Source organism: Nesoenas mayeri (genome assembly GCF_963082525.1).
Source record: "Nesoenas mayeri genome assembly, chromosome: 4".
Lineage (NCBI taxonomy): Eukaryota > Metazoa > Chordata > Aves > Columbiformes > Columbidae > Nesoenas > Nesoenas mayeri.
In genome coordinates this window covers 65982645-65998009 of record NC_137540.1, presented here as the reverse complement: position 1 = coordinate 65998009, position 15365 = coordinate 65982645, and the positions used below count along the sequence as shown (strand labels likewise).

At 40.5% G+C, this 15365-nt stretch overlaps 1 protein-coding gene across 2 annotated transcripts in view; it reads left to right on the top strand.

Annotated features, from left to right (window-relative positions):
* The window catches only part of AFAP1 (actin filament associated protein 1), a gene marked incomplete at both ends in the record, with an annotated part of 63848 nt that extends 48944 nt beyond the window's left edge, over window positions 1–14904 (top strand). Inside the window, 7 exons of one of the 2 annotated variants that reach the window (XM_080344449.1) lie at window positions 2716–2833; window positions 4231–4488; window positions 6201–6315; window positions 7769–7933; window positions 8449–8639; window positions 9331–9492; window positions 14878–14904. In XM_080344449.1, coding sequence (XP_080200575.1) covers window positions 2716–2833; window positions 4231–4488; window positions 6201–6315; window positions 7769–7933; window positions 8449–8639; window positions 9331–9492; window positions 14878–14904 — 1036 coding nt within the window. The remainder of the gene's footprint in view (window positions 1–2715; window positions 2834–4230; window positions 4489–6200; window positions 6316–7768; window positions 7934–8448; window positions 8640–9330; window positions 9493–14877) is intronic. The other variant, XM_080344450.1, reaches the window with a different exon arrangement.
* Window positions 14905–15365: the final 461 nt, after the last annotated feature.

Here is a 15365-nt window from a genome sequence, read left to right as displayed (position 1 = left end):
TTAATAAAAATTAAAAAAAACCCAAAAAACCAACAAACACAAACAAAGAACAAACAAACAAAAACCACATGAAACCAACAAAAAAAGCCCAAACAAACAAACAAAAACCCATCAAGAGCCTCAGAGTTTTCCAAAAGAAGAGACTCGTGTCAGTAGCGAGGTGTAAAGAGACCTTTAACGAGGGAAAACAGGCAGTTTCATTCTGTATCTGGTTTGAATCACTTCTGATAGAAATCAAAGTGACTCAGTGTTACTACAAGCCCAGTTTCATGAAAACTGTATAACTTTGGTAGAATCAAAATGCACTTAGCTTACCTACTTATGTTAATACTTGTTTTGATGTTAAGAGGCCTAAAAATGTTTATCCTGTGTTGACATGTATTTTGCTTCAGTCAGCGTCTAGCAGTAACCACATTTAAGAAAGAAGTAGAATGGAAACCTTCCCCCCTGAATACTGCTTGGCTTTCCTTTTCTGAACAAATGCAATATTAATTGCAGCCAAGTGAAAAAACATATGCAACCAAACCACATGTTAGAAAGAAATGTCAAACAACTTGCAAAATAGCAGAATTCCCCTATTAAGAATTAGTTAAAATTCATTGGGTGTGTTTAAAAGACTTAAGAGCTTGCTGATAAGCAACTAGAGTAGCTGTCTGCTGATTTTCAACTACTCCTAGAAAATGAGGAGAAATTACAATAATACTTAAGTGTTAATAAAATACCATTTCTGCCCTTTATAGAATGAATATCAGCTTTCTAAATTAGCTGCAGTTAGTTATCATTAAAGCTTTGACGATCGCACAATCACTTCAGGATTATTGGTTTTTCATTTCCTGAGACTGATGCTTTTCAACACAGTTGGCTCTTCATTAATAGTCCCATCCATTTTCTTAGTCTAAATCATTAAGTATCTGGGAAAGGCTGAAGAAAAAATGCTTCCAAGCAGGTTTTCTTTATTTGCTTTCTCATCTATAAGTTTCAGAATACAATTAACTTACATGAATGCATCTGTAAACATGATTAATGAGGCATAGTGAAATAATGCTTATGAAGTGCTTACAGATACTTTAGATAAATCTTAGCTTCCTTTGGTGGTGGAAATAGTTATTACAGGTGCATCAGATGTCATTAATGAATATGCCAGTTTTCAGACATGGTTATTATGCATCACTCGCATTGAAGCTACTTAAATAGAAAGAAACACAGTAAGGGCTCCAAATGCAGTCCTTCAGACTAACCAGAAAGGCTTGAGTAATGTTCTTCATTTAGAGAAACAGTAAACAAATGCAGCCTTTTAATAATATCTCATAAAGTTGGAGATACGATAAAGTTAAAAACATTTTCATAATGGAATTAATCTTGGGCTGTTTGTTGTTTGTTTGTTTGTTTGTTTGAAGTAAGAAAAGCTTCTGTCTAATGATTATTCCAGCCCTGCCCTGCCCTGCAAGGTCCACACTGAACTGGGCAGGTTCATCCCTCCTGTGAGCCCGGGTCTCCCGTGGCTCAGGTGAGCCCCAGATGGATGAGGTCTGTCTCCCTCTGAATGAGAAATTCAGTGTACTCCATGTTATTCCAAAGCCAAAAGAAAGCAACTGTTGAAACCACAGCATTCTTGAGCTCCAGCCAGCGCTACAGAAGACCCTCTCTGCTTTAGTAGGGCTTTATCATATTTTATGAATGTCAGCACAGAGCCTGAATAGTTCTATTGTTTGGAATAGAAAGCTTTGTTTTCCCATTCATGCACACCTGAAGCTATAGGAATTATTTGGGATCTCTTTCTATACCTTGTTCAATTTCAGCGGTTTGCTACAAAGGAAAACTCGCCCTTGGAGTCGTTATTGCTATTGGGCCTGATTCTGCCATTTTCTGCATTGTTAGATCTTTGGTCCCAACACAAAGCCTTATTCTAGTCTGTGGTATCTTGCATGTGTTCTGTAGAATTTTGGTAAAACAAGCTGTGATGTTGATTCTGGGGAGATGGTAGGAAATAAATAAACATATACATAAATGTATAGTGCCCTTTTGAAGTGTCCAGAGGGCTCAGACACACTGTGTCAAACAGAGCAAGAATTAACATACAGGCTATTTGCATGCACAATAACGCAGAGAGTGAGAGTTGGGAAGCACAGTGCCATTGTGCACACTCTACCCAGCCAAAAGTTCTGATACGGAAATGAAAAATTCCCAGATTTTGAGGAAGAAAATATTCAGAAAATTGTGATAGATATTTAAGCTTAGGAATTGAGAGAAACAAAAATAAAATTCAGCAAACATTTGTAAAAACAGCGCAACTTTGCCAGAACCTAAGTTCGCATCCTGCGCCCTGAGCACACGTGCACCCAGAAACACCTGCTTCTCCCTGATGCAGACAACAAGGGAACTTTTATGGGACACTGGCAAGCTGGTTTATAACACAGATCAGCAGGTTCCCATGTAAACACACCACTGAGAAGTTACAGCTGTTGCCCTCCTGGCTTTCACACAGTCATATCCCCACTGTAAGAATGGAGTACAGAAACATATGTTGTAATATTGGCTGCTAGCAGCAATGTGTGAGTAGCACCAGAAGGAAAACTGTCCTCAGCTTTCCTGCAGAAAGTGAGAAGATATGTGCTTCTAGGCTACATAATCAGATACAGGGGACATACCACTGAATCATCACTTAGACTTGGGTTCAAGCGCTGTTTTTTATTATTTTTATTTTGCTTTATTCAGTTTTATGAACAGGCGAGTTATATCTACAAATCCGTATCGGGGAAGCACTGCCAATGGCTACGCCTGTCCAAGTGGAATGGCACTTCATTATGATGATGTTCCCTGCATAAATGGATCGGTAAGAATTGAATTTGCACAGAACAAATGGTTTGCATGTGTTGAACGCATGGATGTCTGAAAATTATATTATCTAAAAAAACCCCACTGGGCAGTTTCCCAATGACCTCCTATGTTTTTGATTGGGGGGCTGCAAACTTCTCTCACACCTACAGAGTAGTAGGGGGGTGGGACATATTGTTTACATTAACCCGCACGTAAGCCAATGTGCATTTAGAAAGCAATTGCCTTTTGACGATTTGTTGCCAAGTCCTTGAATATAATACTCACTTAAGGGGCTGTTTTTTAAATCACACTGGACCTGGCAAAATTAAGGATGTAGTTACACCAGGCACCTTCTGGTGTCTTTTGAAAAGAAAACAAAAACAAATAAACAAAACTTCTCAGGCCCTGGGGCTGCATTTTTCATGACAGCAGGTACTGCATATCCCAAAACAGAACCGCAGTGGTCACTTCCATCTTCATCATTTGCAGAATTGATTGTAGGCAGATGTCTAATAGGGTTTAACACATAGATGTGGTCATCACAAAGATTTACAGGGAAGTTGCAGCTCATGTCAGAGCTCAATTTGGGCAGCTTCATAAAGGCCCCCACTGAGGCTGAACTCAAGAAAAATTCAGAGTTTCAAATGGTTACGTGGACTGCAAGTTCAGTCCTCCATCATGTCTTAGCAATGTCAGAAAGATGGTAGAAAGCCCCTCTTGGGAACAACACATGACCACATGTGTGGTGAGTAGTCTGTATGTGTAGTTCTTGGATGTGCTGAAGCCTTTGTGTGAGTAGTGTCCTGCCACTGCCAGGACGGATTAAGAAAGGATATTTGGCAACCAGGTTGGTTTCTTTTAAGATTAATTGAATGAATCACTGGAGTATTGTCGTTGAGCTTTCCATTTTTCTGGGGAAAAAAAATAAGAAACAGAAACAAAAAAAGAAGAAGAAGAAGAAGAAGAAAAAAAAAGAATGTCTGTGTCTGTTTTAGCTGGTTAGCTCAGAATAATAGTTCTCCAGCAAAAAAAGGTAATACTAGCATACCAGCAGCTGGTACTCACTGGAAAGACATATAGCCTAAAGATTCATCTGTGTAGCCTGTGAGTATCCTCCTGTGAACACAGCCTGCTTGTGCCCCCCACAGTGCTCGAGCTGACACCTGAAGGGGCAGTCTAGGGAACAGAGAGGGTGCTCGGATGGTGTGGGACATGCACAGGACTGAGGCTATCAGCCGTGTCATGCAATGCTTCCTTTCCACACTCTGTCCTCCACACCTTTCTAAATCGTTTGATTCAAGTGTAAGCAACAAGCATATGCATGCTACAGTCAAAGGAATTAATGTTTTAATTTCACTGAGGAGGTTCTGCATGGCATATTGTTTACTAACTGCCAAAGTGTATGTGTTGCAGTGGGAACCAGAAGATGGCTTTCCTTCTTCCCGTAGCAGGAACATTGGAGAAGAAATGCTTTATGATAACGCAGGCCTGTACGATAACTTGCCGTCTCCAAAAATCTTTGCGCGCTATCCGCCAGCTGACAGAAAACCCAATAGGTTATCTACTGACAAACTCTCCTCTAACCATTACAAATACCCTGTCTCATCCAATCTGTCTTCTGCTCAGTCTGTCACTAATACCTCTGCTGTGGGGAGGGGATCTGGCTCACAGGTACCGTACTATTTAATACTAAACAAAGCTTTTTATTTTTTGGCTGTTCTGTTTATCTGGTTGTTATCTTAAGGGCCTTGGGCTATTCCAGTCCATTAGTGTTAGCACTGAAATGCTTGGAGTTTAGTCACGAGCTCACTGCAAATGAAACAGGTTTGCTAAGTTGTAAATTATGATGAAGAACTATTGACACCTGGAAAAGGCTTTCGGCTCAAGTTCTTGATGATTTGCAGGTTGTGGATAATAAGAAAAAGCAAAAAACAGATGTGACTTTCCAAACTTAACCTGAATGCACATCTAGCTGCCTTCTGTCTCTCTAGGCAGCAATGACTGGAAAAAAAAAAGGAAGGTGAAATATGACCTGGAATTTTACTAATCTGTATATTGTATATACTATGGTTATTTATATTGTGAATATACATATATATCATAAAATAGATATTATAGATACTAAATGATATTGCATATAGTGTGTATATACCATACTTAAATTACTGCTTGTTGTTTTCTTCCTGTGAAAAAAACCTAAGCCTATGTCTATGCTGCTCTCTGAGGATGGCTTCTAGACCTCAGCTGAAATTAAAGTGAAGCTACAGAAAAATGAAATCCTGTATGCTCAGCCTCAGTAGCAAGCAGGCAGAGCCCAGCTGGGGAGCAGAGCAAACCTCACTCACAGCCACACCAGAGACATTCTCTAGAGCCTGTAGCCGGTCTCCAAGAGCTGGCCATTGGCATAAGCCTGGGAATGTGTCACAAAGATGGGTGGTTTTCAGTTTAATCTGAAATGAAACAGTTAGATAAGCGGTTCCCTTGAATAAGGTACTTGTCATATTCTGCATTAACTCAACCCCTATAAAAACTTCATATCAGAATATTAGAATTCAGTGACATTGCAGAATCGGAGGTGGGCTCGAGCATTGAATAGCCCCGATCGCAGGCTGCCTGTGTGCCCTGCGTCCGCTCAGGCAGCCCCATGTAAACACCAGGCTGCCTCAAGGATAGTGTTGTTCTTCCCAGGGTTCGTCTCAGCACAGGAGAGCCCTCTAAAGGGAAACCCCTTGCACACGAAATGTGCTGTTTCTGTTAATCTTGTGAGCGGGACTGGCCATTATTAGAGGTTGCCTGTTTTTTAGTAAGAGAAGCTTTTATAGTAGCCAGAAACTGTATAAGAGGAAATTTATTAACTTCTAACATTTAAAAATGTGAAATAATTATATTTTGGGAAAAAAAAAATATAATCCATGCACTGCCATACTATATGGCAAGCCTGTATAGTATATAAAAAAGTGTTGGATTTTTGTGTGGCAAACCCTGTTGGCTTTTTCTGTATGAAATTAACTCTGCCAAACCTGTTTTTCAAAAATCTTTAGTGTGTAAAATTAATTGAAGGTGCAACTTTTCTGCCTCACAATGGCTTTCTTAATATAGCAAGTGCCAGAGTTTTGAGTAATTTAAAGACTGTAACGCCACCAGAGATGGGGAGCTCATCCCCTGTTATCCTGTGACTGCTGATGTGGCTCCCGCTGAGCAGGCAGCATACAGAGCCAACATCTCTGGAGGAAGCGCCATCTCTAGCTCAATCAATGCCATCTATTAAGGCTCTCTCCGAGCAGATGGCTTTTTAATCAAGCTTTGCCCTTGATGAAAGGGTGACTGTAACGCCAGCAGCACAGAAATAGCTGGAGCCCATTTGTACTTTTGTTTTCTAACAGTTTAAAGGCAAGAAGCCGCCTGCAACTGCTAATGGGATCACCGGAAAAGGGAGAACTTTAAATAGCCAGCCAAAGAAACCCGAATCGGTGTCATGTGTGAAGCGCACCGCATCCAGTAAGTATCTCTGTCCTCACTGCTGCCTCACTTGTGAGTGGAGTCATGAGGATACCCCAAATAGCTGTCTTCTTCACAAACAAGATAAAGAACCACTGTGGTTCTGCTGTGGCTGAGAGGCCGAGCAGGAGATTCCCACCAAGATTTTGAATAGGAGATATTGTGTGTGTTGGTGACTCATTAGTACTCCAGACATGCCACGGGATAAAGGGTTGTCATATGGAGAATGCTAAATGTGAAATGTGGAGCAGTGGCTGCAAAGTCATGAGGGCAGCCAGAGAAAAAATGGGTAATGATTCAACAGTTGGGGCAGAAAGTAATTCTGTATTCCTGTTGGAAGAGGAGGATGAGGAGCTGGGAAAGACATGAGAACACTATGTTCCTCAAAAGTGAGCTTACTCTTATCAGTAATGAAAAAGGTGTAAGAAAACAATGAAGACAACCACACAGCTCAAAAGTTTTCTCAGAACAGGAGATTTCAATTGGTGAGTGGCACGTTCAGAAAGAGGGTTCTTCTGGGCAGGTGGTTTGCCTGTAGAAAATCCCTAATAAAGAAAAAAAGACAAAAAAGACCTGTAGTCTTATTTTTAAAATATGGAGTCAAAAGCACAGCTGCTTCTAGAGAAGGAATTAATGTGATTTTTTTTTAATCCCATGACAAATTTTTAAGAAGTCATGGATTTAATGGCAACAAGACAAATTTGGGTTAGGCTTTAGAAAAAAAAGTTTGTATCTTTCTAACCATATATGTCAATTGGTACTGGAATAGATAGTTGTGGGGCATCCCAGTTACTAAAGACCAACTAGAATTGGTTTGACAACTATTTGTCAGGAATGGTTTAGAGCTGCTGAGTTTGCCTTCAGATATGCAGACAAAGTGATCTGTTAGCTGACCTATTTCCTTTGAGTCTGTAACCGGAACAGGGGTAGAGAGGGGGCTGTGAAAAAATTAGACCACAGATACATGTGAGCCATGAAATGAAAGCATTTCTATGGGAAACCAAAAAAAGAAAGAAAAAGAAAGTTCTCAGGTATCAAAAAGGTGGGAACGTCTTTGTATTCTCTTGTGTCAGGTGAGAAAAGACGTGCTTTAAGTACTTGAAGTAGTAATGGAAACCAGGCAAAAAGGTAGTTTTTCCTCTGCCCCTTCCAATTAAAAATCAAGGGTTCAGAGCTGAAGAGAAGCCTCCTTGCCTTCCTCTGAACTATACAGAAAGGCAAAGCTATGTTTCAAAACCAATGTACTATAAGATAACTGGTATTGCTCATCTTACCTGGATAAATATAGAAAACAAAGTGGGAATCATGGATCTGGAGAAAAAAAACCAGTGAAAATGGGATGGAAAAACAGATTTGCAAACCATGACATGCTTCGTGTGCTGTTCAGTCTCGGGGAATAGTTTAGTTTCGCTGTTAGTTTTAACCATCGATAACTACAATCCAATACATACAGATGCCGAGCAATACAAATATGGCAAGAATCGTGTGGAGGCAGATGCAAAGAGGCTACAAAGCAAAGAGGAGGAGCTGCTAAAGAGGAAAGAAGCACTTCGGAACAGGCTGGCCCAGCTTCGAAAAGAGAGGAAAGATCTACGTGCTGCCATTGAAGTCAATGCAGGTATGAGGAGCCTTTTTGTGCTGAATTCTACCCTGGGCAGGCTCAGTTATCCAAATAGCTTTGTATTCTGTGCTGAAGACATGCCACTACATGAGGTTTGGTTTTGATGTTAAACAATACTCTGTAATGTCTAGATTTGCTTTGTACATAGTTAAAAAATATGTAATATAAATATATGCACACCTATGAAATGACATTGATGGGCACTTCAGGCAAGCAGAACATGGGAATAATTTTATTGCGACTGGCTAATTATATTTTCATGACATGGAATAATGATAAAATAAATACTTACTTGAAACTAGACTAGAAACCTAGGAGGGCAGCTGAAAGTAAGCATTTCATTTCTGTTTCTAAATTTTTTATGTGAAAAAATGTGGTTTTTTCTAAGTACTTACCTTTTTTATGGTGTCACTGATTTCTAGAGCCCTTTTTCCTTTTTAAAAAATAAAGTAATTTCTGTAAGTGTCAATTGAAGCTTCTTACTGAAATAATAACATTGTTGTGGGTGACAGGCAGGAAGACCCAAGTTATTCTTGAAGATAAGTTAAAGAAGTTGGAAGAGGAGTGCAAGCAGAAGGAGGCTGAGCGTGTAAACCTGGAGCTGGAACTGACCGAGGTGAAGGAGAGCCTTAAGAAAGCCTTGGCTGGTGGCATCACACTGGGCTTGGCTATTGAGCCCAAGTCAGGAACATCAAGCCCACAGGTATGCAAAGCCATTAATCACCAAATCCTAGTACCGTGGCTTCTGCCTTCTCAGCGGCAGTAAAATGAGTGGGAATTGAAAGTTTTCCAAAGATTTGTTAAGCCCAGGAAATAAGAGCAGAACTAAATGACTTTCTGCATTGTTTGCATTCTTCACCTACATCTGGTGTACTTGCTAGAGCAATGGGGAGCAGGTGTGTATGGGAATCAACAGCAGTATGTGTGAGGATATTGTGCAAAAGCTGGACCTCATTGTCCTCAGTGACTGTAGAAGTGCATGAACTAAAATATTGCTCCATCCCAGGGAGATTTAAATGCACTGAGTCATCACGCAGTGATGGAGACGTACCTGTGTCAGACCCTGTCAGTCACTGTCACCCTTTGCAAGGGCTGTATGTCGCATGTTCACAATGGAGCATGGCAGTCCTGGCTTTTGCTCTAGATCTGTGTCAGAAGCAGCCATCAGAAGGATCAGAGAGGGATGGTCACTTACTCCAGATGACCCAATGTTGTTTAATCACAGCACACACACTATGCCTTGGTTTCTTTTGTTCTAACCTGTTTTTCATTTATCCATCATTATTACGAATATGGTTTCTTTAAAAAAACCTACAATTCTAAGTCTAGATAGAAAATACCGCCCATGAGACTACTTGGAGGAAACGCAATGTAGGCTTTTCTCTCTTCATTAGTCTCCAATTTTCAAGCACCGAACTTTGGAAAACTCTCCAATCTCCAGTTGTGACACTAGTGATACCGAATGCTCAATACCTGTGAACAGCGCAGCAGCTCTGAAGCGACCTCCCTCGACAAATAATTCTCCCTGTCGAGGCCATGTCCTTCGAAAAGCAAAGGTGAGAAGTCTTATGTCTATTTTTCTTGTCCTGTCCTTTTCCTCATTTTCTGAGAAAGTCTTATTTGCTTGTGGAGAGCCAGAAACAGACAAGGAGAGGGGAAAAGATGGGTCACTGCTGCTTCTGTGTGTGAAATGTAGCATTAAGAGGAGCATGTGCCACATCTAAATTATTTGTATTACTACATAAATACTGCTGATTTGGGGAACCTTTTGCAGAAAAATTGGTGAGTAGTTGGCGAGACACATTTGACTTGCTCATTCCATGGTTTTCTCTGTTCTTTTATAGATTAAATTTGTCAGGTAGGTGGTCTGTGGTGTAGACAGTCCATATAAAATTCATAAAGTTACACTAATCTGTAGAACAGACAAGTATTTAAAAGAGCACTGTTATACTAAGTGTTCTGAAACAACACAAGATTGGATCTGATCTTTGCCAGCTGGTGCAAGAACAGAATAGTTGTATCTTATAATACATGACAATGTGTTGTGCAAGTATCTGCTCTTAATGTCCACTTAAATTAGAAACTGAATTAATTTAATTTAGTCTTGCAAATACCAGGCTGAAGTTTGCAGCCCTCTTGTATTGTTACAGCTTTCTTATTTTTGTGCTTTAGTTTAAATGGGATTGGCATGACCATTCTTCTGGGCTAAATTTGCTAGCAACATAAACATGTGGGCAGCATGTAAGCAAGGGTGACAGTAATAGCATTGGCCCAAGCTTTTTTCATTTAGTAGTTCATTGCTAATTGTAATTATAAACAGCAATAATCACAGACATTTTTTCTTCCTTGCAGTCCATTTATTTTTTTCAAAACAATGAAGTATCAATATTCTATTTAGGGAATTTTTTAAGTAACTTTTTTTACATTTCATTTATTATATACATTTACAGTGACTGAGCATGAGCCTGGCACCTAAGTGCAGTAGATAATGAAAAATCATCATAGCAGCAAAAGATTTGGTTTTCTGGCACATAGTAATCTCTCTGTTTCCTCCCCCAAGCCCCTTTAACCTCTCTACATTGTTCAGGCCATGAATTACCTATCCTGCTAGACCTTATGTGAGAACTTTCTCACCCTTCTACTACCATTTCCTTCATCGTTTCCATGGACATCAACTGCTTTTTCTGCCAGTTAGCCTGATCCATTTAAATTCAACTAAGAGTAATTAAACTCAGTGTAAAGGTTTCAGTTCTGCTTGACTTTGAAGTTTGCTGCTCGTGGTTCACAGCTGAAGAAGGATTCATGTGCTCTAAAGCTTATCTGTGCATTCCAATTACACCCTAATTTGTTTTATAAAGATATAATCTCTAACCATGCACTTTGTCTTAGATTTGCATGGCGTTACTCAGGGAACATAGTCTAGCAAAGCACAATCCTTACAAAAGGGAGCGTGGATTTGTGCTGAACACTGGACAGGCACATTAAAGCATTTAATCTTCGCATTTAATCTTCATGGCTGGAGAAACCAGGGCACTATAGAAATCTACACATTTCTGGTGTAAAGAATACCTTGAGCTGTACTACATTTTTTATGCTCAGCATATACCATACAGGAAAAACTCTACTGTATTGTTTGATGTCACTGTGCTTCAGATGGGTTGGTCAAGCTCTTTTGTAGGAAAATCTTGGATATAAGATTAGGCTAATCAGAAAGGATATGGAGCTACTAAGCATATTTCCTGTCCTGGGGAAAAACAAAACAAAACAAGAAAACCCCAAACAACTCAAAAATATCCAATTCAACTTTAACAGCTTTTTCCTAAAACCTCATGCACTAAATATTAAGAGTGAAATTTTGCTGAACTGGATAGTGCAACCCCGGCTGTGCTCAGCCCATTTGCAAGGAGCTGCAGCCAAAGTCTGCCATCATGTACACAGCTGCAGCACACCCCACTTTCAGGAGGTTAACTGCACATGTGCAAGGGTGGAATTTGGCTCTCAATTCTTTTTGGCCTTTTGCAGTTACAAGTGAGCCCAGGCCTTATAGATGTGGCTAAGGAAAGGGCATCACACGTGAGTATCCCAGAGCAGAACTTCCTTGGCTCTCCACACATGCATGTCAGCGCAACACGGGGGAGTGAAATAGATTTCACGTTTGTGCTTGTGCTTGCATCCTCAGCAACTGGCACATCTCCCAGTGTTATGGGGGAGCTGTATAAGCTTTCAAAATGTCAGATTTATTTTTTTTCCCCCTAGTATTGTATTTGAATGCACCGAATGTCTCACTTCTGGCTCTTTCCATGCACAAAGGATTCTGAGTGTTTCACTGGCCAGCCTTGTGTTTGCAGCCACCCTGGTGTCACCATCACGCTAAGGAGCCCACAGCACTGCACCGCGCTCTGCCAGGGTCTGTTGCTGCTGGGCAGGGTCTGGTAGCACCGCGTGGCACAGCCGTGCCCCGGGGTACAAGGCACTGGGACAGCCAGGCTGGAGGCTGCTCCACCAGAACCTCTCTCCTTTCAGATGTTTGTTTCAGATGTATTGACATGCGAAGGAAATACAGAGAGAAACAAGAGGACCTAACTAGTGTTATATCTAAGAACTAGCAGCAGTTTGGGGATTGACTGTTTAAGACATTCACTATATATATATTATATATATATATAAAAATATATATGTACTATATATACTATATATATGCACATTCTGGTGCACAACAGGATGACCATGAGCCAGCACTGTGCCCTGGTGGCCAGGAAGGCCAATGGCATCCTGGGGTGTATTAGAAGGGGGGTGGTTAATAGGTCGAGAGAGGTTCTCCTTCCCCTCTACTCTGCCCTAGTGAGACCCCATCTGGAATATTGTGTCCAGTTCTGGGCCCCTCAGTTCAAGAAGGACAGGAAACTGCTGGAGAGGGTCCAGCGTAGGGCAACCAAGATGATTAAGGGAGTGGAGCATCTCCCTTATGAGGAAAGGCTGAGGGAGCTGAGTCTCTTTAGTCTGGAGAAGAGGAGACTGAGGGGTGACCTTATTAATGTTTATAAATATACAAAGGGTGAGTGTCATGAGGATGGAGCCAGGCTCTTCTCAGTGACAGCCAATGGTAGGACAAGGGGTAATGGGTTTAAACTGGAACATAAGAGGTTCCACTTAAATATGAGAAGAAACTTCTTCTCAGTGAGGGTAACAGACACTGGAACAGGCTGCCCAGGGAGGCTGTGGAGTCTCCTACTCTGGAGACATTCAAGACCTGCCTGGACACATTCCTGTGTAGCCTCATCTGGGTGTTCCTGCTCCAGCAGGGGGATTGGACTGGATGATCTTTAGAGGTCCCTTCCAATCCCTGACATTCTGTGATTCTGTGATATATGCATACATATATTTGGATTTTTTTTTTTTATTTTTACTTTTTTGTTTGTAACATAGGCTTTTAATTATTATAGAAAGCAATAGGGCATATCTTTAAGAAGCCAGAAGGCATTTAATTGCGATTTTATTAATCTCTACTTGGCTGGAAAAGGAGACTGTATTTAAAGCTAGAAAGCAATATTCTGCATTAGCATTATTAGCGAAGTAAAATGGTCCAAATGTTCTTGCTGTACAAGAAAAACAGTTATTTAAACATTCTAAACCCAAATTGTATGTGTAGAAAGGAAAGTGCAGTGATTATTTCTGATTTCTGATTTGTTCTGATTTGTTTTCAAAACTGAACTGCTGAATGTCAGCAGCTTACATTTTGCTTATGTTCAGGGACTAGAGAAGAAACGGAGCTCTCCCGGTTTCCCAGCTCCCAGTCAGGCTGTCAGTGTTGATTTAAACGTTCTTTCATTGGTGTGAACCTGCTGGAGAAATGGAAACAAAGAAAAAGTTCCCTCTGCACCTGCAAAAGAAGCTACTACTTTCAATGCTTGCTTAACATATTAAAAAATTCTCTCCCAGTTGCTGAGCCAAGGGCTTCATTTAGAGCTTTGATGGCTTATACATGGGGAATATACATTTAATAGCATTTTTAAAGTAATTATTTTTTTTGAATACTGTGTTTTAAGTTTAGGTTTTCCACAATCCAAAGTGTAGAACTAAATATTTAAAATATATTCTATTTTAATAAAAGCACCATTTCAATGAAGAAAATAAAACAAAAAAAAAACCACAAAAAATGCCAGACTAAACAAAAATAAATTAACTTCTACCTGTTTTAAACCCAAGATTTTTTCCAGTATTGCTAAAGCAGCCACCAACTGTGACCTTTACTGTTTCTTTACAATGGCTGAAGAGATGGCTTGGTCATGCAGCTGTTTAGACAAACTAATACTGCTTTCAGTAGCAGAAACAGATACTTACATGCATAAGCAATGGGTTTGAGTCAGAGCTCTTACATACTGTGGAATGGGTGTTAAATTCAAGAATTCAGGCTAGGCGCCAAGTCAGCAGGCTGTCTGCAGAGTATCTCTGCAGGGTAGAGGGATGGGAGAGGAACCTGTAGACCCTGACAGTTGTTCCATGGGGATTACTTCCAAGAGGCCAACTCCTTTGTATCTCCATTAGTTCCTGATCGCTGCAAGGGTGTGATTCAGGGAACAGGTATAGTGTGGATGTCCTTAGATAAGCCCATCCCTCTTCAGCAATTCTGCTCCTACGTACTGTTAAGAAATACTGTAGGTATCACTCAGTAGCCACAAGTTTTATCAAACTGGGTGTTCAGCCTTAGCAATCTTATGATTTTCACTTACGTGCAGGAGAAATGGCAATAACTTGCTCTGAGATATGTGGATGGAAGCATTATAGGTTATGTGCTTTGCTTTAGATGGTAGGTGTCATTGTGCTCAGCTAGCAGCTGAGGAAACTGAGGCACAGAAAGGAAAACTGATTTCTTTAACTTGCCAAGCAATAGCTCAACTTGGATTGTGTATATGGAAAGCCTCAGTAAGTTGCCTTTTTAGCCATAGAAATGTGTGTCTGCCACAAGCTTTATAAAAAAAAAACAAACAGAAGAGTAATAAAGCAATCACTTTTTGTCAGCTATGAGAGATATTGAGTACTTCCTGATGTCTCATGCAAGTAAGTTAGAAAGCCCTATATGCTAAATCACCCCCTCTGTTATTCAGCTCCAGCTCAGTGCTTTACACCGACTGCTGTGTGCGAATTTGCTCCATAAGTACCCTTTGCAAAAACACAAACATGGCTTATTTGCACTGCATTAGAGAAAAAGTTGCCATATATAGTTGTGGAGGGGAGGAAGCTGCACACAGTCGCTACCAGGACATACTTGTTAGCATTCCCTAACTAATTTGTGGGCAGAAGGCTGGATCAAGTAAAGCAAATGGAAAAACTCTTACTGACCTCAGCTGGCTTTGGCTTAGAAGATCTGATGACATCAGTGAAATATCCTGATTTCTCTAACATTTTCCGTATCTCCCCCCCCCCGCCCCGTCCCTTTCCAGGAATGGGAGATGAAAAATGGAACATAAATACAACAAAACCACTCACTTTCCATAAAGGCCTTACCTGTTATGGACCAAGACATAGGCTGCAGAAGACTCATCTGAAAGGTGGTATTGAGCGATACAACATAAGAGGTTTTATGATTCTGTTAAGTTAATGGTAGCTTGGCGCTAATTTGCCTGTATTCCCTCTACCATATTGCTGTGTAACTACGTGTGCCCCTTTTTATTAGCTGTAACTCTTTATTTCCAACTTCACCGATGAAGAAAATGAAAACCAAAAAAAAAAACGAACCAACCATAGTATGTAAAAAGGAGCATAAAGTCGCCGTTGAAAGTTTACTGAAACAGCATTAGACCAGCAATGTTAATTATATCCCATCATATGGCCTGACCACCACTGATGACTGGTGCATTACGACCGATGTGAAATACTAAATCTTACAGCTTAAAACTGACTTAGCGAGATCTTCCACAGAGGTGGCTGA